We start from the raw sequence: 22139 nt of genomic DNA on the forward strand, positions 1-22139 counted from the left end.
ACAATGATTAATACTTCGAAATTGGTTTTGGTGCCAACAAAACATTTCTAAAGAATTTTGATCAATTTTAGAACAATTTATTTACTTTCATATTGCATTTTATTAAAAATTAATAAACTTAGTTAAACTAACATTTAATTGTGAACTTTTCATTTACAAAATTCAAAGTAACTTTACTAAATTTTATTTAATAAATTCATTTTGCACACTTTGAGGCTGAAATTTGTTAAAAACAAACAAGCATTAATTTGTTATAAAGCAATATTGTAAAAACCTTTTTTTTAAGAAAAAAAAACGTAAAGGACATTGTGTGACCTAGTCTAGTATATGTTCAAAAAATATAAATCTCGGGACAAATGCAATAAAAAAAACATGATTCTTTTATCCGAAGTTCCAAACAAACCATCAGATAGTCGAACCTTCGGATAGCTGTACTAGATTTTTGTAAAAAGAACTAAAAAGTGTCCCATTTTTATTTATTTATTGAGCAATTCCAGCTCAAATCAGGAATTTTTCTAGTACTTTTGTACCAGACCCTTTCCGATTTCAATGAAACTTTGTAGACATGTTATTCTAGGCTTATATAAGCCATTTTTGTGTATATGGAGCCAATAGTAGGGGAGAGTGAACTATAAACTTTTTGCATGAATTGAAAGCTTAAACATTCATCTATGTTTGGCTAATAAGGGTATTTCATCAGATGAACTCTTCGAATCATGGCAAGCGTTTAAAAAAAATATTTTAAACCGGCATTTTAAAAATGTTAGGGGTAACTTGATCCCCTTTTCAACATTTTGAAGAAATCTTAAGCAAAATGTTTCTTATTCATCCAAAGTTTTAATTTTCTATAAGTTACAGCAATTTCACTTAAAACCTGTACGTTTATGTTCAAAATATAACAAGTTTAGCATGCAAAATATTTAAAAACTTAAAATTTTCTTTTTTAGACCAAAATTGAGCATGTTTACAAAAGCTGGTAATTTTTGTTTACCAAAATTTTGAAAAAAAAATTTCAAGCTGCAGTAAGTTATGTACAACTATACTAAAGGAAACTATGTCCGAAAACCCAGTCAAATTATTTAATCTTGAGGCTGATTCCAGTGAATGTAAAAATGCAGGGATCAAGTCTCCCTAAACGCACTTTTTTAAACAATTGATTGTAAAAATAGTATGACGATAAAATTAACATCAAATGCGTAAGGGTTTTGGAGTTGATGAGTTTATCAAACAATTCATATGTTAGAAAATATTTTTTTGAATATTTTTTTAGTGTTTTCTATGCATATCAAAAAAAGAAAAAAAGATCTCTTTGAAGTTTTTTGCAGCACTTCTTCGAAAAATGTGTGTAACTCAATCTAAACATTTTTTAATTTTTTTCTTTGTTTTCTACAATGAATTTTAGTTAATTTCGCACAACTTTCTAGAACAAAGCTAATGTTTTTACCCAAGTGGTCAAAGACAAACTTGTAAGAAATTGGACGGGCTTTCTGAAAAAAATACACTGAAACAAAAATACACGCCACTTTTATGAGATTTTTTTGATTTTTAAGTATAAAACTTAAATTTAAAGGTGATGTCACGATTTTTCTACGTTCAAAATTTTTGAGGAAATAGCCTAAAATATAACCAAAAGACTGACGAAAAATGCAGGATGGTATGTCTCTCCTAAAAAAACACAAAAATAATTTACTAAAACTGTTTTTTTGAAAAGTGGTCTAAACGTCAAAATTTTTAAAAACCGGTAGTGAGAATCGATTCTCCAGACAATTTACATAAAAGTCTCCATATTGACCATTGTCCTATGTCCAATCCTTGGGAAGACAGTGGTTTTAAAAATGAAAATGTTGAAAAAACGGGTTTTTTGGTGGTTTTTGGCAATTTCTATATGACAGACTTGGTTTTTCAGTCTCGTAAATATTTTTACCGAAAAGCTCGTCTAATTTCCCATAAGTTCAAGTTTTGAAAAAGTTGGTCGTCATCGATCATGGCCGTTCATGGTCACCCGCGACAGACACGGACGACGAAACAAATAGAAACGCAAAAAGTAACTTTTTCAAAACTTTTTTTTCGTAAAATCGCGATAACTCGTGATGTTTATAAGCAAACCCCTTATGTCTATATATCAAAATTTTTGTAATTGTCTGCTCTACAACTTTACACTCTAAAAAATTACCCTGCAAAGTTAGAAAAAAACACGAAATTTTAAAATGAAAAATTTTGTTCTAAATGAAAAAATGACCCTTCTGGGTCAATGTAGATTCGAAAAGTACATTAAATTTCCCATAAAATGGCATGTTCCAAAAATTTTTACAGTCGAGTAACGGAAAATGGGAGAATTTTTAAAACGTTTTTAGTGTTTTTTTTTTCGATGAAAAATACGTTTTTTTCGGAATTCTGAGTACGCCATCAAATCGGGCGTCTAATTTTACATGAAAGTCCCTTTGACACCAAATTTCTATCTCATCACCGTTTCAGGCTGCAAATTATTGAAAAACACCTCTTTTTTTCGCATGTTCAAAAATTGAAGGGGTTGTACCGCCCCTCCGTCACGAGATATCAAAAAACGGACCTCGGATTCGTGATCAGGGACAAAAGTTACCCCTTAGGACAAAGTTTCACGCAAATCGAAAAGGGGTCGGGGCAACTGCTGTGTGAGTTGGCGGAGAATTACCCATATAAAAAATACTCATCAAGTTTGAGCTTAAATAAAAACGCAAAATATGTATTTCGAAATCTCAAAGAACTCCTTGATTTTTGAGCTATACTAACATTTATTAAATAAAATCATCCTAATTGTCCCAATTCCAGCAATGTTCGCCCGTCTCGTCCGGCAATCAATTCGAACTGGACGAATTTCATTAAGGTCAACTTCCCTATTGACCAACTTAACGATGTCTTCTCCACTATCACGACGTGCTATTTTTAAACCCGGCACAGAACCACCACCACGAATAAGGCAAATAGTTTTGTTGACTCACTTTGTTGAAAAAGCGGGGGGCTCGTCAGCAAACTAGGGAAATCGATTCTAGGAGTCTTTCGTGACGGCATGTTTGTTTGCGTGGCGTAGGACAGTTCCAATAAAAGTGGCGCGACACTTGGGTAAATTGTGCAAATTAACGCCACAATCAAGTCATGAGAAAGTCATTGTTGTTTTGTGTTAAAATTTAAAAAAAAAGTAATTATGTATTGCAAATAAAAAATTGCATAACCAAACACTCTTCCTCTATCGTGATCATATGATCAAATTCCCGCACAGAGGCAAGAATATTCGACCAAATGACGATGGGAGTGGAAAAAAACATGCTGTTTATTGTAACAAACGAGCGCGAACCATAAACATGTGAGAGATGACGTCAGTGTCAGCCGGTGTAGTGTCAACAAAGCGGCGCGTTTGTTCGATTCTGGCTGACAAGAGTGTTGACGCGAGGTGTCACATGATAATAAATGCAAATTGCAGAATGCGGCGAGAGAAAAACAATTTTGTTGTGCAATTTTTTTTTAACAATTTTGTGAAAAACATACAGATTTTTTTTTTTAATTCAAAACTTATACCAATCAATTAAGCAATTAAGAATTTGTTCATTTAGATTTAATAACTTAACATAACATTAAAATAAACTTTGAATAAAATTCTTATCAACTAAAAAATCAAGAATGGGGTAGGTCATGGTTTAAAACACTAGCTATAGTATCACCATAGCGCGAAAACCGATGATTTCCATATGTTATCGGATTTCACAACGGAAATTTTTTTCATTAAGTTACCGTATTTGCGAGTTGGCAACTTGGCCAATCTGGCTGGCAACAACAAACAAAATCGCCACCATCACGAGACAATGAAGATTAATACGGTCCGTTTTCAGTAGAGTGAGAAGTAGATTGTTGGTAAAGTGTGGCAAAAACTGATAAGTGCATGACTGGCTGGCCATCACGAATATGTGTGTAACTGTTGAAAGGTTACCCAGAGGGCACCTCCAGCGTCTGTCTGTGGGGGTAATTCGCAAACGTCACTCTGCCTCTCTTAACTGTACTGAACTGGACCGGATCATATCAGATGCCGCCGGCCGTTTTGATGGGCGGTGATAAACATGCAAGCTAAATTGGCGTGACCACACAGTGGTGGTGGTGGACTCCGCAGATAAGCCTGTTTATTGAATTAACTTTATTCAGTCAAGCCTCAAATTACGAAAACGGTAAACATTTTTGTTTTTTTTTTGCCCTTTGAAAATGTTAGGGTTGATTTATAATTTTAAAAAACATACTTTTTGCAATTCCGTCATGAAACTTACAGAAAAGTTATTTTTCTCAGCATGAAATGGGTGCTGAAAAGTTGAACTTTTCAGCACTTGTATCGATAAGTTGTACTTTTCAATATTGCTTTAATTATTACTAGGTTTAGTGATTTTTCACGCTCGAAAATACAAAATTTCACGATTTCAAATCACCAAATTTCACTCAAATTTCGCGGAACGTGAAAAATGTTAAAATTAATCTCAAAATCTTATGTTTAAATCACAGAAACTACTTTTTCAAAATCAAAAATCAAATTATTCGCTCTGCAGCATTGCCTTGGCGTTCTCGATTGCGAGATTCCTACTCGAAACTAAGTGTTCGAAGGCTTGATTGTTGAGGCAATTGCAAACCTCTTTATATATAATCAAATATCGCTATAATTAAACAGGACTCAGAAAAAATATGAAATATTTTTAAAATGTGATTTCAAAGATAAAAAATACTCTTTATTTTATTTTGAATAAAACGCTTAATTCATTTGATTTCTTTTAAAATTATACCTTTCAAATAAAATAGTAGTATTTTTTTTTACTACAGCGAATGAAAATATTACTAAATTAAGTTAGTTTCTAAAAAAACTGAAAAATCCGAACAATTTTTCAAATGGTTCATATCAGACTTTTTTATTGAAAACTTATAAAATTTACTCCAATAGTCTTTATGATTAAAATATTTATTATAATGTTATTAAAAAAATGATTTGACAAAATTGATAAATTTCAAGAATTTCAAACCGTTCACGAAATCGTCAAAATTTACTATCCCTATATTAGTAATTGAACAAGGGTATTCACTAACTTAATTCTACAGATTATTGTATTCTTATTTCAGTTTGATAAAATATTTTGAGAAAAATTGTTACAGTTTCACACAAACATAAAATTTCACGTAATTTCGTGCAAAAAGACAAATTTCGCAGATTTCACGCTGTCCGCAAAATCGTGAAATTTCACTAACACTAAATTATTACGGTTAATTGGCTTAACACATGGACATTTGACTTAAAATTCCATCCGAAGGTTGTTTTCGGAATTGCAACTACTATTGTGCAACAAGTTGCAAAAAAAAAACATAAAAAAATCCAGCACGAGTCGCATATTTGTCAAACGAGGTTCACCGAGTTATATAATGAAAAGTTTTTTTTTTTTTTTTTTTTTTGATACAAGTGCTGAAAAGTATAACTTGTATCAAATATATTTACAATTAATTCTATAAAATGGCTGAAATATATTGTTTTTAAACCCTTACATGGCTATGGCTTGAAAACATTAAATAATTTTGAAAAATCCTTTTTTGCAATTCCGTCGTGAAACTATTTACTTTTCCTGTCATTCTTGAACGACGAAATAGCCTACTTTTCTATACCAAAAATAACAGAATCGAATAGCAACACTTTTCAAAATAAATGCTGAAAAGTTCTACTTTTCAGCACTCAAATGGGTGCTGAAAAGTTGCAATTTTCAGCACTTGTTTCGAAAAGTAACACTTTTCAACATTTTTTTGATTTAAACGATTTATTGACAAAATACATGAAAATTTGACAAAACATTTCACTCAGTGTGTGTTTTTTGGAATTGCAAAAAATGTTGTATGGAACTCGTTGCAAAACTTGATTTTTTTCAGCACTCTTCGTATTTATCCAACTCGGTGAACCTCGTTGGATAAATGTACGACTCGTGCTGAAAAAATCCTCTTTTTGCAACTTGTTGCATAAACTACTATTTTTATTACTCTGAACTGTTTGTGCTTGGTTCAAATGTTGAATTTTTGGTACCCTCAAACACAGAAATGGGATGATCACTTTTTTTGAAAATATAAATAAAATGTGGATTTTTTAAAAAAAAAAGAGTGTTCTTTCTTGTTTTCCTAAATAGACGTAGTCAATACCTACAATTTTGCTGAAGACACCATAACGATAAGAAAATCTTTTCCCAATCCCTTTTTTATGGTATACTAAAATTTTATGGAGGCATCTTAATAAAAGTAACACCCTTCAAAAAGATTCAGCCAAGCAAAAAATACAAATGAAATACTTTTCCGAGTATCGTGAAGAATTGCCAATATTTTTTCAATTACTTTTTTTTTTCAAATCAATATTTTATTTCAAAAAAGAACTACCCATTGCCATTTTTTCATAATTAAGATTATTTTGCAAAGTTTTTTTATGCCATTAAATTATGTTAAAGCGAAAAGATTTTGAAAATTACCATAAATGCTATAAGCCTATAACGTAATTGGTTAAATAAATGCAGAAACCAAAAAGTGAAAAAATCGATCAATTTAGAGTTATAAAATAAAAAAGATTGCAACAAGTTGCAAAAAGAAGATTTTTTCAGCACGAGTCGTACGACGAGTGCTGAAAAAATCAAGCTTTGCAACGAGTTGCTTACAACATTTTTCGGAATGGAGTTTCATGCCTAACGGCCATGTGTTAAGTAATTTCACCGTTCAAAATAAAAAAAATACTGAAAAATGTTACTTTTCGATACCAGTGCTGAAAAGTTCTACTTAAAAAACGAAGTTGACTTTATAGCTGTCGGCCACCATTGCTAGTACCAACCACTAGTGTCTTCCTTTTATCTACAAGGACTTCGCCGCCCTGGGCTCCTAAGTGTATGAAAGTATGGCACGGAGCGACGGCGCCGAATACCCATATTTACACAAAGAATTTTAGAGCGCCCGCCGCGGGATTCGAACCGGCGACCTCTGGATTGTGAGTCCAGCGCGCGGTCCGATTGATCCACACGGGCGGGACAAAGTTCTACTTATTGAAAGGTATTAATTTTCCATTCTGTTATTTTTGGTAGGGCAAAGTAGGCCGTATCGTTAAGAAGGACGGGAAAAGTTGACAGTTTCATAGCATTGTAATTTTGCAAAACACTATTTCTCGGGTGAGTTTTCAAGAAGCCGTAAGAGCCACCGTGTCCTCTGACACCAATTTTCGTTTTTCTCCAAAATGAAACAAAATTTCACTTATTTTTAGTTTGAGACACTTGAAGGACGTGTACATGAACAATCTCAAGCATTTTTGATATTGTTTTTTCGTAAGTAGGTCGAATACCGATGCAAAAAGGACTTTGTTTACCAATGGCTCTTACGGCGTTTTGAAAACTAATCCGAGATTTATGTATTTAATTTCTCTATTGATTGAAGGCGATCAAAACTGCCGAGTGAATAAGGCATTTTTTTCAAAAGGGGCAAAAACGTTAATGTTGAACTGTCATTTTGTTCTAAAGGAAATCCTAACCTTTTCAATGAGCTACCTTTATATATTCATAATGAAATGAAAAAAATCAGAAGCATAAAAAAACATTATTTAAACCAATAAAAATTATTGAATTTCGCTGCTTGAATTCTTAGAATTTCACAGAAATTGATTATTAATATTAATTCCAAAATTTCATCAAATTTGCATTTTTCAAACGCGATAACGCAGTACAAACTCGAGTTCCCCAACCAAAAAACACGTTAAGAAAAACATCACACCATGTGACCGGCAAAAAAACGTAGCACGAACTACGCATTTCTTTGAAAATGTGTAATGGGTACACAAAGCCCTCGGCCCTCGCCCCGAGAACGCAAAACTTTCTGCGCAGATTCTCCCTCTTTACGAGATTTCCAAAACATCGTACATTCGTGCTCTTGCGAGAGCACGCGTTTATTATGTTTCCCTCCTCATTTTTGCACTCCATGAATTGTTGCACAAGTTCCATTTTGGGTAGATCGTTTGTTTTTATTCGTCTCTAAGGGTTTTTATGAGGTACGATTTTAGAGAAATTGAAAACTATTGATTTTTTTTTTCTTTGCTGAGATATTTAAAACTAAAATTTTAAGTAATTGTTACCCCCTTTTCAAATGTTACCCCCGAATCACATTCGAACAATACGGAAAATTCCCATTATCCACGCTGCACTGTGCGCTAAAAATAAATCCAATGGGTCCATTATTTTCCCCCCGTCGTTGTACAGACTCTGGGCTCCTCACAACACCGGTCATTTCGTCCCAATAGTCGCCAGAATCGAGCGCACAAGGGAATTCCGTGCGACATTGAAATAAAATATTGCCGCCGGCGTGTGGACTTCTTCGTCATAACACAACTTCTTGTTTGCCGTACAATTTCTGTGTATATTTTGTGTGTTGTTTACCAACTAGATTGGTTTGGGACGATTTGTCGTTGGTTACCAGTAGGCTAAGTGATTTTTCACGCTCGAAAATTGCAAATTTCACGGGGACCTCAATTTCAAAACACCAAATTTCACGCAAATTTCGCGGAACTGCAAAAATGTTAAAATAACTCGGAAAATTCTATGTTTAAACCACAGAAATTATTTTTTATGCTTCATTATGTATTATTATGTAAAAAATCTTCCAATTTTCAAAAAAAACAATCCTCCTGGTTATTGGATGGGCTCTATATTTATTTTGAAACAAAATGTAGGGTATTGTCATTTACTGAACTGCTCTTTTAATATTCGATTAACAAAGCTCAAACGCTAACTTGCTTCTGTTATATTATTTTACATTTTATTGAATTTCATATCATAACTAGATTTGTCCAGTCAAAATGAGTAAAATAAATTGAATTTTCTGCGTCATTTAGCCCATAAAATATATTTTTAAGGGTAATAGCTCATTTTTCAAAAACTAAATTTATAAACATTTTGCAAAAATAATATAATTTTTAACAAAATCGAAATTTATATTCTAAATGAGAAGAGAAAACAAAAAAGTAGTATTTTTTAACTTTCACGGCAATCCACCCAAATAAACAAATATCGATAAAATTTAACAGGCCCAAAAAAAATTGTTATGTTTTTAAAATAAGATTCCAAAGATAAAAAAAATACTCTTAATTTTATTTTGAATAAAACAAAGCTTGTTTCTTTTAATTTCTTTCAAAACTATACCTTTCAATAAAAATAAAATTCAAATAAAATTTTTAATACAGCGAATGAAAATATTACAAAAAATTTTAAGTTACTGAAATACTCAAAAATCTCAACATTTCTTCAAATGGTTCATATCAACTTTTGACACACATATATAATCAAGCTTTTTAATTGAAAACTAATAAAATTTCTTTTCTTTTTGGATGAAATATTTATTAAGTTGTTAGGCTGGTACAAATTTTATTAAAAGATTTTGTCTCATCCCCCCTCTTCCTCCCTTCGAAGTTGGCCCGAAAAATCGGGGGACAAATTTTTTTTTTTTTTTCGAAAAACTTAAAAATTTCAATGGATCAGCTGAAATAAATTTAAAACTCATTCCCCTGCGTTTTTCATTTCATTTTTAGAATGTTTGGGATCATTTTAAAAATGTTTGGGTTGATTTAAAAATCTTTCGAATTTTTGAAAAATTTCGATGTTTGTTATCGCAAAATGTTTTTTTTTTTGCTAAAATTTTTGTTTTCGTCAAATCTTACATTTTTGAAAACTAATGATTGCAAAACTACTGAACTTGTGTAAAATGCATTTTAAAACACCTTTTCCATGCAAATGTTGAAACTATGGCTTGTTATTTCAATATTTATATTTATATTTTTGCCCATTTTTGTATTCAATGATTCGAGAAAATTGATAAATTTCACCGTCTACTAAACCGTCAACAATCATTAACCCTATATTAGTAATAAAACCAGGATATTCACTCACTTGATTCTACAATAGTTCATAACATTATTATTATTCCCTTTTGAGTTTAAGAAATTATTCTATGAAAAATCGTTACATTTTCACACAAACATAAAATTTCACGCGATTTCGCGGAAAAAGCCAAATTTCGCGGATTTCACGCTGTCCGCGAAATCGTGAAATTTCACTAACCCTAGTTACCAGTGATAATGGTTTTGTGGGAAGCAGTGTTTCCATCTTTTTTGAAATATTTCTTTAATTTAAAAGTTTACAATTAATTTGGCAACACTGCCCAAACAGGTACGAAAACAACAGAAGGGAGAGGTTTTCGCTAAACTTTGCTCATTTAAATAAATCAACAAACGCGAAAACTTGAAATTCAAGTTTTTATCGGGCGCGCTATCAACCGTAACACTTGGGTTTGTGTTGCCAGCCGGCCGGCTGGCGGGCGGTCGTGTAAATTGGCGTGTCGTCTTCAAGAATAATCAAGTTGATTTAGGCTGTATAAATTCGACACCTTTTCTTCGATTCGCAAAAAAAAAACGAGCGGTTCTTTTGATAAAGCATTGCTAAACTGAACAACATTCGGGAGTGCACAGGGAGTGCTACAAGTGATAATTATAATTATCATTGCTTTGCCATTATCATTTCCCAGTAAATACGGCTCGAGGTGGACGGCATCTCTACGGGGGACCGGACCACCACTTATCACTATTCTAGCGTAGAACCAAGCAGATAGGTGTATAGAAAGAGCGATTGCTTGCGTGGAGCGATTTGAATTTTGGTTCCATTTGAGCCAGGGTTGTTGATTGAACAATAAACGGTTGATTTCGTAATATTTGAAATCTTGAAACGATAATTAATTTTTATTTATCTAACTTTATAAAACCCTAACTATCAGTTCATCAGGCAATTACTTCCAACATCCTTCTTTACTAAACGGCCAGCCCAACTGCGTAAAGTTAATCGTAAAGATGATTCGTTGAATATTGTCCTAAAGCCCAATGTAAATTTGTATTTACAACATTTAAAAACACGATTGCAAAAATGCAAAAAAAAAATTGACAAGAAAACATTTTTTCGATGGATCAACTATGGTCCCCTTGGAACGAGCTGTCAAGAAGGATCTTTCCGTGTCAAGAAGGACCGCGAGGTTATTTTTGTTTAAATTGATTTAAAAATCCATTTTAAATCCTTGGTGGTCGTACAACGGGTCATTTTACTCAGAAAAATAAGCTTTATCGTTGTGAAAAAAATCTGTAATTATAGTCAAATTACAAAAATGGAAGCTTCGAAACACAGTCCGACAAGATTTTGTATCTAAGACGATTTGAGTATTTCTAGAGCTTTTTTTAAAGGATTTAAAATCTTTTTTAAAACGCTACACCCAACGGAAAAATATATCTCAAAATCTGCAACATTGGATTTGCTGCAGAAAATGTCATATTTTATAACATTTTTTGCAGCAAGCCCGTAGATCATTTTTGCCCGCGTGTAAAAATTTCAGCGATCTGCAGTTCTCACTAACACATATAAAGCTAGCCCGTCCCCGAGCAACACTCCAAAGAGAAGCATTGGTGCTCTTTCACTCACTTATCATCAAGCGTCCATGGCGCGGTGGTAGCGTCTCGGATCAATAACCAAGAAGTTGGTGGTTCGATCCTCGTTCTGCTAAGTGTTTTTTTTTTGTGAAATACAATCAAAAAGCCGTCGGTAATGTCGATAATTGTCGGTAACGGGCAAAAATGTCATACTCCTATATCGCAAAAAATGCATGAGGACAGATTTCATGCAGATTCTGATATACTTTCATGCCGCCATGCATCACAATCATGCGACTGCCAGTTGGGTGTAGCTTTAATTTTTTGCAATATTGGACCAAAGTCAATCTGGTATTTGGTGTTGGTGGAAATTTATGTTTTTCGGTTAAATTGTGTCAATAATGTTTAATCAATTATGTTTTTATTGCACGTCGATTTTAAACTTAGAAAAAATACAATCTCTCGATTTATCTATTTTAATAGGGGAAGGTGGGGCAAGACGACAATATGGGGCAAGAGGAACAATCGCTCGAAAGGCCGTAATTTTTACAATTTTGATTATTTCCAGTATGAGGAATTGTTGCTAGCAATGCAATTAACTGATTCTACTACCACATATCCGCCAAAACGACGTACACGCCACGGGGCGTAAGATTTAATTAAGTTTTTCTTTAAACCTTTGTTTTCTTATAATATTTTGAAAGTACAAAATAAGGCTTAGGGTTCGTTTTAAGGCTCATTTTATCAAAATGCTATTTTTTCTAGATCAGTAGTGTCCCTACCAATGACTTGCACCTTTTATAAAATATGATTTAACTTTTAGTTATTTTTGTTGAGAGTGTTTAAAAAATCTTGTGAAGGTGGGGCAAGTGTACCATATGGATTTTTAGTATGGAAAAAATTACGAATTTTTGCAACAAACTATTTTATTGGGGAAAAAATACATAAAAATACTTAAAAACTGATAAACAATTGTTAAAAAAATTGTCCATGCAAAATATAGTGATATTTTTAAAATTTCCTTTTTTTCATCTGAGTAATATTTTTTTTCGTAAAAAACGATCAATTTTTTAGTAAAATATTATTATTTAATCTAAAAATGAAAGAAACGTTTCAAATACATTCTAATCTGATGTATCTAAGTGATAACAGTTCACTTGTTAGCAAATTGACATGTTGTTACATGAATTGTTCCTCTTGCCCCAACGGGTTGTTCGTCTTGCCCCACTAGTTGAGAAGAACGTACAGAAAATCAAAATTTTTGCAATTCCGTCTTGAAACTACTTACTTTTCCTGTCATTCTTGAATGACGAAATAGCCTACTTTTCTGTACCAAAAATAACAGAATCGAATAGCAACACTTTTCAAAATAAATGCTGAAAAGTTCTTCTTTTCAGCACTCAAATGGGTGCTGAAAAGTTGAACTTTTCAGCACTTGTTTCGAAAAGTAACACTTTTCAACATTTTTTTGATTTAAACGATTTAACGACAAAATACATGAAAATTTGACATAAAATTTCACTCAGTGTGTGTTTTTTGGAATTGCAAAAAATGTTGTATGGAACTCGTTGCAAAGCTTGATTTTTTCAGCACTCTTCGTATTTATCCAACTCGGTGAACCTCGTTGGATAAATGTACGACTCGTGCTGAAAAAATCCTCTTTTTGCAACTTGTTGCATAAACTACTATTTCAAAATCAATTTTTTACATTAAAAAACAGGATTTTTTTTAAAACTTTTTCTATCAAAGTCTTAGTCAAGACCTGGAATAAGATGATTATAAAATATCCGACAGAATTTTTAACGTTTTTGATGGGTTATAACGAGCATTTCCTTAGCTTGTTACACTTGCCCCACTTTCCCCTAAGTACAATTTTATTTAGATTTGTCGTCCCTCGGTTCTGGCCGAAGTCGAAGAGGGGGAGAACGGTGTTGGAAGGGCAAACAATTCAAATTGCAGGTCTATTTTTATTTATTTAAATCACAAAGTATTACACGAAAATAATAATGAAATGTAAATATGTTTTCCTTAATTTTGCCCCTCCATTTTTCAAGGGAAATTTTGAAGGTTGGGGAAATAAAAACTTGGAATGCAAAATTTAAGCTTTTTTTGCTTTATTTTAGTTCTTCGTACAGCTAAGTCATGAGAAGGAACATGAGAAAGATAATCTGTTTTGAGTTCTTCAAATGTGAAGTAGAAACATCTACTTAAAGTCACATATTTATCAAACAGATCAACATAAATTTGATAAAAAATTTATAAATTCAGTCCCAGTATGAAAAAACTGCATGCAAACTGATAGCTAAAAATTTAATCTATTTTTTTCACAACGCGATATTTTATACACTGGCCGAACCAAACATTTTTGGAAATAATTATGAGGAGGTTGGTTTATAAAACTTTTATTCAGTTTTCTAAATATAAATGACATTATTGAATGTTTGAATTGTTGCGAACTTTACTACCGTTCTACGCATAATTGTCCCATGTATTTTTTTACGATTCTGAATTTTTATAATTTTTAAGTTTAGTTTTACGTATACTTTCAGAACAAAAACACATAAAATCTAGTACTTGGTTCAGAAAATCATTGAAAACAACACCAAATCTGTTTGTCCCATCGTTGAACTTCTACGCATAATTGTCCCACCAAGTATTTTCTATCACGAAATTATAAAAACACCTAAACTCCCAAGCTTTTTCTCGAGCTTGAGATTTTAGGTTTTAAAGAAGTAAAATTTCATTTTTGCAATTCCGTCGTGAAACTACTTACTTTTCTTGTCATTCATGAACGACGAAATAGCCTACTTTTCTGTACCAAAAATAACAGAATCGAATAGCAACAATTTTCAAAATAAGTTCTGAAAAGTTATACTTTTCAGCACTCAAATGGGTGCTGAAAAGTTGAACTTTTCAGCACTTGTTTCGAAAAGTAATACTTTTCAAAAAAATTTTGTTTTAAACAATTTATTGACAAAATACATGAAAATTTGGCATAAAATTTCACTCAGTGTGTGTTTTTTTGGAATTGCAAAAAATGTTGTATGGAACTCGTTGCAAAACATGATTTTTTCAGCATTCTTCGTATTTATCCAACTCGGTGAACCTCGTTGGATAAATGTACGACTCATGCTGAAAAAATCCTCTTTTTGCGACTTGTTGCATAAACTACTATTAAAATATTGAAAAAAAAAACCTCAAAATAAGTCAAGAAATTAAAGAGCAAAAATATATATTTTTTTTCATAAATTTCATTAGTTTTAAGAAATTTAAACAACTATTAGAAAACTTTTCATTATTTATGGTGCCACATTTTTTTCTGTGTGTGAAGGTATAATATAATTTGAAAATATTTTGCAGAATTTTTGAATAAAGGTGCACAACAACGCAAACAGTTTTGTTGTAAAGATGATTGGATCTGAATTAAGTTTTAATATATTTGATCATGCCGCATTATTTTTTGTGATGAGTAAATTGAACTCTTAAAAAACATGCAAAGATCAATTAAATTTGATTTTTTTTTCTAGTTGATGATATTTTGGTAATTATTTGCAATCGACAAAAAACAATTACAGTACAATTTTGAACAGAACAAAATATAAATAATTGAAATATTATTTTTTTGAAGATATCTTGTTTTTCTTTCTTAAAATCATGATATATTAATCTTATTTGCAATACCAGTTTATATATTTGAATCTGATATAAATAATTTATGAAAAAAGTTGACTTTTTCAAACATTAGTTCCTGCCCGCCACTGCATTCATTTTCAATAGAAAGTTCTTTTTTGTTAAGTGTTTTCGAGATATAGTTAATTTCACAGAAAATTGTCGACTGTTTTACTTTTCAAATTGTGCCTTTTATTTTTTGAAGGTTTAGATTAGCTAGTATTTTATAATTTCAACAAAATATTTTTAAATTGAATGTTTAACAGAATTTTTGCCGATTTTCAATTAGCTTTTTCACAAAAAAAAACAATTTCCCTAAATACGTTTTTTTTTTAATTTTTGAATGTTTTTAGGGCATTTTTACCGCAGAAACAAAAACTGCAATTTTTGAAAAAAAAAAAAATGGAAAAAATTAAATTTTAGTTGAAAAAATAACTAAGTTTTTATTGTGAAATTTTATTTGAAATCATAAAGTACTGTACAAAGTGTTTTGATAAAGTGCACCGTTTTCAAAATACAGCCAATCATTAATTTTAACTGAAAAAATCCCTTTTTTCGATTTTTAAAATGGTGTCCATGATTCCTGAAAATATGTTTTCGAAAAGTTAAGAAAATTTTCAATAAAACTGCCAAATATGCTGAAATACAGTGAATAAAAAAAACTAGAAAATTTAAGTTCTAATTATCACTGTTAAAAAATGAAACATTTGTAAAATTTTATAAACTTTTTTAAAAAATGTTTTTTTTTGAAAATTTTGAAATAAGGACTAACATTTTAATGGGCGTAATAATAATGATTAAAAAAATTCAGTCCATGAAATTCCTTAACTTTTGACCTAACAGAGTATGGGTGTTGGAGGTTGTTGCAATAAGATATTGGGGTTTTAAAAATATACATTTTTACAGCAATTTTGAAAAGCTATGAGAAAAAGTCATCCCGATTTCGGATGTTTACGGCACATTTTGAAGTGCTTCAAAAGACCTTTCGAATGTAACTAAAAGAGGTTTTACGAAAATGCAAGCAATTTTAAGATTTTTAATGTATTTTGGACCTCAAATTTCAATAGCAAAACCTACAAATTCTGCCTGCTAATTTTATCACAAATTTTGAATTTTTGGATAACAGTTTTGAAATTTGAAAAAAGTATTTTCATAAACAAATACATACATAAATCATAAATATGTACATATTTTGATTGTTTTTTTATAATAAGCATTTTGTGATAATCTGAAAAGTTGTAAAATTGGTCTAAAAACTTTATATAAAATTAGTACCTTACGAAAATAGCGACTACCATGCGCCTCCTTCAAAACACCTTTTTATTTGATGGAGGCACATTGTTGGCTGTTTTTTCTTAAATTAAAATTTAAATGGGGACGCATGGTACCGAGCTCAACAAAAATCACATGATTCAAATTCACTTTAAATCACTCTTCAACAACCCTGCCTCTGTTGGTGTCTTGCATCCACTTGAAACCGCAACAGACCCGAGGAGGAGAAGTGGCTCGCGTGTGTTACGGGGCGCGCAGGCACAGGCGCGATAGCAGGCAGCCCGTAAACCTTCCTCTCTCCCTCAGATCTTACATAATAATCCTCGCAAAAAAAAAAATCGACCCGACCAGCGGCAAAAGCTGAGTGGGTGGTGGCGCGTTGCGGGTCGCGTTCGTTTATACACAAAACCGTACAGCTCTAGGACTCGACGAAAACAAACGCGGTTCAATTTCACAACACTTTTTTTGAGCATTTTGAGTACACTGACCTGCCGGAGGAATGTGATCGGTTGCTGGCCCATGGCGTGGCAGTCCCCGATGTTGGCGCGGATCACTTCCGTGAAAGGTTTCTTGGCGCCCTGGAAGTTACAAGTTTAGAGAAGAATCAAAAATTAGTGAAAAACTGCACCGTCATCGAGCGCGGACCGTTTATCGATTACCTGCTCCAGTTCCTTCTCGATGACGCCGGCCCGGATGACGAGCGGCCCGCGGACCGCGTACTCCATCAGCTTGATCGCCGGGTTGATGTTGTCCACCGTGACGCAGCGGGTCGACATGCTGCGGCTGTTGCTGGTACCGTTCGCGGAAAACACTAGCGGATCGGCGGACAGGAGGACACTGCTGGAGGTGGCGCTGGCGTTGCACTGTTGGCCAACACTGGACGATAACAGCAGCGTCGATATCCGGCCCACGTTTCTTCTTCCGGTTGCCGCGACGAGACTCGCACCCTTCGGGCAGACGTTCAGAACCTGACTGAGCGACATCGTGGACGGTTCCTGCGTTCGTCGAGGGTTGCTACGTTCTCTCTCTCTCTCTCTCTCTTTTAAGCAAATTTTTCCTCTCCTGAAGTCCGGGTGACCAGCGTGGTTTGAGCAGGTCTTGGTGTGCTGGGGGTTTCGATTTGACACACCACGACGGCGACGACCCGCGCGGTCGGTTTGTGCGCGATTCCGCGGTTGCTTGGATGTGTGAGGAGGTTGAGAAGAGAGAATTGAGCTCTCTCTGGGAGGAATTTGCTGGAGGGAAGAGAAGTTTAGAGAAATGTAAAAGGGTCGTTTTTGTCTTTTTGGCGAATAATTCGGTAAGGTCAGGGAATGAGGGTTGGGGAAAAGTGTTCTTCTAATTTTTCTTTGTGACACTTTTTACGCATGCAATTTCATGGAAATGAATGAATGCGTGAGTGTAAACAGGTTCAATGTGAAAAATAAAGAGAAAGGAAACAAAACTTCGTGGCTGTATTTAAGGGTGCGACGCCATAGTACAACGTAGTAAGCGGGGAAAGTATGAATGGAATAGCGAAAGGCGTGTAGAAAATAGGAGTTGATTGGTGCGACTACTGAGTTTGCAGAGATAAAGAGAATAGAGAAGAATTTTAGTGTGGCGTGATGGTCGGAAGAGAGTTAACTTGTGTGTTAACCCTTTGGATGCCGTTTTTTAAGCTTTAGATAAATTTCGCCCAAAATTTTAATAAATTTCTATATTCTTCGGAGGCTATCTCGAACAAATCCTTCGAATAAATCAAGGAATAACACTAAAGCTAGTGATTTTTCGCAATTTCGTGGAAGCCGTAAAATTTGCTCTTGGCTGTGAAATTTGGTAAATACTGTTAAATTCCGCAAAATTATTATTCTGTAGAAATAATCTATTGTCAACTATGATTCAAATCAGGATTTTTTCTGGTACTTTTGTACCCGAACCCCACCGATTTCAATGAAACTTTTTAGACATATTATCCTAGGCCTATATAAGCCATTTTTGTGTATATGGAGCCAATTGTACTCGAAAATAACATTTAAAACTAATTGTATCTCGAAGCCGTTGCATCGTATCAAAAAGTGGTCAATGACAAACTTGTAGAAAATTGGACGGGCTTTCTGAAAAAATACACTGAATGAAAAATACACGCCACTTTTATGAGATTTTTTAATTTTTCAGTTTAAAAGTCAAATTTGAAGGTGATGTCACAATTTTTTTTCGTTCAGAATTTTTGAGGAAAAAGCCTAAGATGTCACAAAAAGACTCACGAAAAATGCAGGATGCTATGTCTCTCCTAAAAAAATACAAAAATCATTTACTGAAACTGTTTTTTTAAGTGGTCTAAACGTCAAAATTTTTAAAAACTAGTAGTGGGAATCGATTTCCTAGACAATTTTACATAAAAGTCTCAGTATTGACCATTGTCTTATGTCCAATCCTTGGGAAGATACAGCGGTTTTAAATATAAATATGTCGAAAAATAGGTTTTTTGGTGATTTTTGGCAATTTCTATATGACAGACTTAATTTTTCAGTCTCGTAAATATTTTTACTGGGAAGCTCCTGATTCTTAGTGCATAATGTCTGACTCAGGCAGACTGAAATTTATTGAAATTTGAGAAAAGATCATTGAAAAATGCTTTCCTACAATTTATCATTAAGGTTGCTTTTCATTTTAAATTAAATTACGTCATTTTTAAAGTGGTTAAAGTGGTCACCCCCTTAAAACTATTTTTTTTTCGGATAATCACACTTCGGATAATTGAATCACAAAAAATGTTTATTTCGCTGTCTTATTTTTGATTGTATTTTGAGCGATTTGATTTGATTTTGAAAACTATTTCGAATATTTAAAAGTTATATAAAACCGGAAATGGATTTTATTTGTATTTTTTGATTTGGCTTAAACACTGTGGGGGCCTTCTCTATGACCAAAGAAGCTATTTTGTGTCATTGGTTCACCCATACAAGCCTCCATACAATTTTGGCAGCTGTCCATACAAAAATGGTATGTAAATATTCAAACAACTGTAACTTTTGAGTAAATTTTCTGATCAATTTGGTGTCTTCGGCAAAGTTGTAGGTATTGTTGAGGACTTTTGAGAAAAAAATAGGTACACGGAAAAAAATTGCATATTTTTTTCTAAGCTTTTTTAGCACTAAAACTCTATTCCCCAAAATACGTATTTTTTTGATTTTCGAGATTTTTTGATGTTTTAGGGGACAAAAATCCGCAACTTTTGAGCCATAGAGAAACATGGTCAAAAAATCTGCCGCCGAGTTATGAATTTTTGAAAAAATAGTGATTTTTGGAAAAAATCGAAAATGCTGATTGGGTGAGACTTAGAAAACTTCAATTTTCGTGTTTCTTTTTTTTTAAAGCGGCTCTATCTCAGCAACCCGAGGTCCAATCTTCAATGTCTCATAGACAATTTTATAGCTAATTTTCTGAACTTTTCAAAAAAAAAAAATTTTTAGAAATGGTCACTCATGGTCACTATTTTTAAAAATTAAAAACTGCAAATATTTCGCTAAAATCAAACTTTCAGTGGCTATATCTTGAAAACGGAGCCCTTTATAAAAAAATCTTTAAAGTACTTTTCGATTGCAAATTCAATTTTGCATTAAAAAGTAATATCAAACTTGTTTTTGCATGAAACTTCAATTTTTTCCAAAAATCACTATTTTTTCAAAAATTTTTAACTCGGCGGCAGAGTTTTTGACCATGTTTCTCTATGGCTCAAAAGTTGCGGAGTTTTGTCCCCTAAAACATATCAAAAAATCTCGAAAATCAAAAAATACGTAAAAAATACGTGGGGAATTGAGTTTTAGTGCTAAAAAAGTTGAGAAAAAAATATGCAATTTTTTTTTCCGTGTACCTATTTTTTCTCAAAAGTCCTCAACAATACCTACAACTTTGCCGAAGACACCAAATTGATCAGAAAATTCACTCAAAAGTTACAGCTGTTTGAATATTTACATACCATTTTTGTATGGACAGCTGCCAAAATTGTATGGAGACTTGTATGGGTGAACCAATGACACAAAATAGCTTCTTTGGTCATAGAGAAGGCCCCCACAGTGTTTAAGCCAAATCAAAAAATACAAAAAATAAAAATGGTCGAAATCGGCCGATTTCGTAGAGAGTTGCTCATATGGAAAAATGCATTTTGTTACTTTTAAGGCAATGATTCAAATTTGACTAAAATGGTGTTGCAGAATTTGAATTCGATGGTAAAAGTAAGCAAATAAAAAAATACGACAAAATGTGTTTTTTTGGTGTGAATCAATTGATTGAAAGCTTTTTTGAACAAAACTGTTGAAAAAATGTAATTTTTTGTTCTTTAATTTTAAAATGACGAAAATGTTTTAAAATGACTGATTAAAAATAAATTATTTTTTCAAATATTTTGTTTTCACATTTGGCCCACAAGTTCATGTAAAATTTAAATTTGGCCCGGCACTAAAAAAATTTTGCACCCCTGATTTAAAGGACGTGAGCAATTCTCTACGAAATCGGTCTATTTTTAGAATTTTAATTTTTGTATTTTTTTATCATACTGAAACTTTGTTGGTGCCTTCGGTATGCCCATAGAAGCCATTTTGCATTATTAGTTTGTCCATATAATTTTCCATACAAATTTGGCTGGCCATACAAAAATGATGTATGAAAATTCAAAAATCTGTATCTTTTTGGGGCGCGGGTTCGATTCCCGCCTTATCCTCCTGGCCTTCTATCGGATGGGGAAGTAAAACGTCGGTCCATTTGCGTAAAAGAGGTTTTGGGTGACTCACCACACATAACCTTCGGACGGCCAAGAAATAAGCAGAAACTTGCAACAGAGCCCACAAAAGACCCGGGGGTCGTTAAAGTGGATTGCTTTGCTTTTTTTGTATCTTTTGAAGGAATTTTTTGATCGAGTTGGTGTCTTGGGCAAAGTTGTAGGTATGGATATGGACTACACTGAAAAAAAAATGATGCACGGTAAAACCTAGAGGTTAGGTCGATAGCTCAGTTCAGGTGTAGGAGTCGTCTCCCTGGGTCCTGTCCCGGTGGAGTCGCTGGTAGGCAGTTGGACTCTCAATCCAAAGGTCGTCAGTTCGAATCCCGGGGTGGATGGAAGCTTAGGTGTAAAAAGAGGTTTGCAATTGCCTCAACAATCAAGCCTTCGGACACCTAGTTTCGAGTAGGAATCCCGTAATCGGGAACGCCAAGGCAATGCTGTAGAGCGAATAATTTGATTTTTGATGCACGGTAAAAAAAATTTGGTGATTTTTAATTTCACTTTTTGTCACTAAAACTTGATTTGCAAAAAAAAACTATTTTAATTTTTTTTATTTTTTGATATGTTTAAGAGGACATCAAATTCCAACTTTTCAGAAATTTCCAGCTTGCGCAAAAATTCTTTGACCGAGTTATAAATTTTTGAATCAATACTGATTTTTCCAAAAAATCGAAATGTTGGCCGCAAAAATTTGTCTACTTCATTTTTCGATGTAAAATCAAATTTGCAATCAAAAAGTACTTCAGTAAAAAAAAAAAACATTTTTTTTACCGTGTATCATTTTTTATCAGTGTGGTCTATATACATAGCTACAACTTTGCCGAAGACACCAAATCGAAAAAAATCCTTCAAGAGATACAGATTTTAAATTTTCATACATCATTTTTGTATGGACAGCAGCCAAATTTGTATGAAAAATTATATGGATAAACTAATGATGCAAAGTGGCTTCTTTGGGCATACCGTTTCAGTCGG

At 33.0% G+C, this 22139-nt stretch overlaps 1 protein-coding gene across 1 annotated transcript in view; it reads right to left on the reverse strand.

Moving 5' to 3' along the window:
- The window catches only part of LOC120430775 (alanine aminotransferase 1), a 38897-nt gene that overhangs the window by 13407 nt on the left and 3351 nt on the right, over window positions 1–22139 (reverse strand). Inside the window, exons 2-3 of the mRNA XM_039595890.2 lie at window positions 17065–17640; window positions 16894–16983 (exon numbers count right to left, since the gene is read on the reverse strand). Of these exons, the coding sequence (XP_039451824.1) occupies window positions 16894–16983; window positions 17065–17388 (414 nt within the window). The 5' untranslated portion in view covers window positions 17389–17640. The remainder of the gene's footprint in view (window positions 1–16893; window positions 16984–17064; window positions 17641–22139) is intronic.

Source organism: Culex pipiens, chromosome 1 (genome assembly GCF_016801865.2).
Source record: "Culex pipiens pallens isolate TS chromosome 1, TS_CPP_V2, whole genome shotgun sequence".
In the NCBI taxonomy this organism is placed as follows: Eukaryota; Metazoa; Arthropoda; class Insecta; order Diptera; family Culicidae; genus Culex; species Culex pipiens.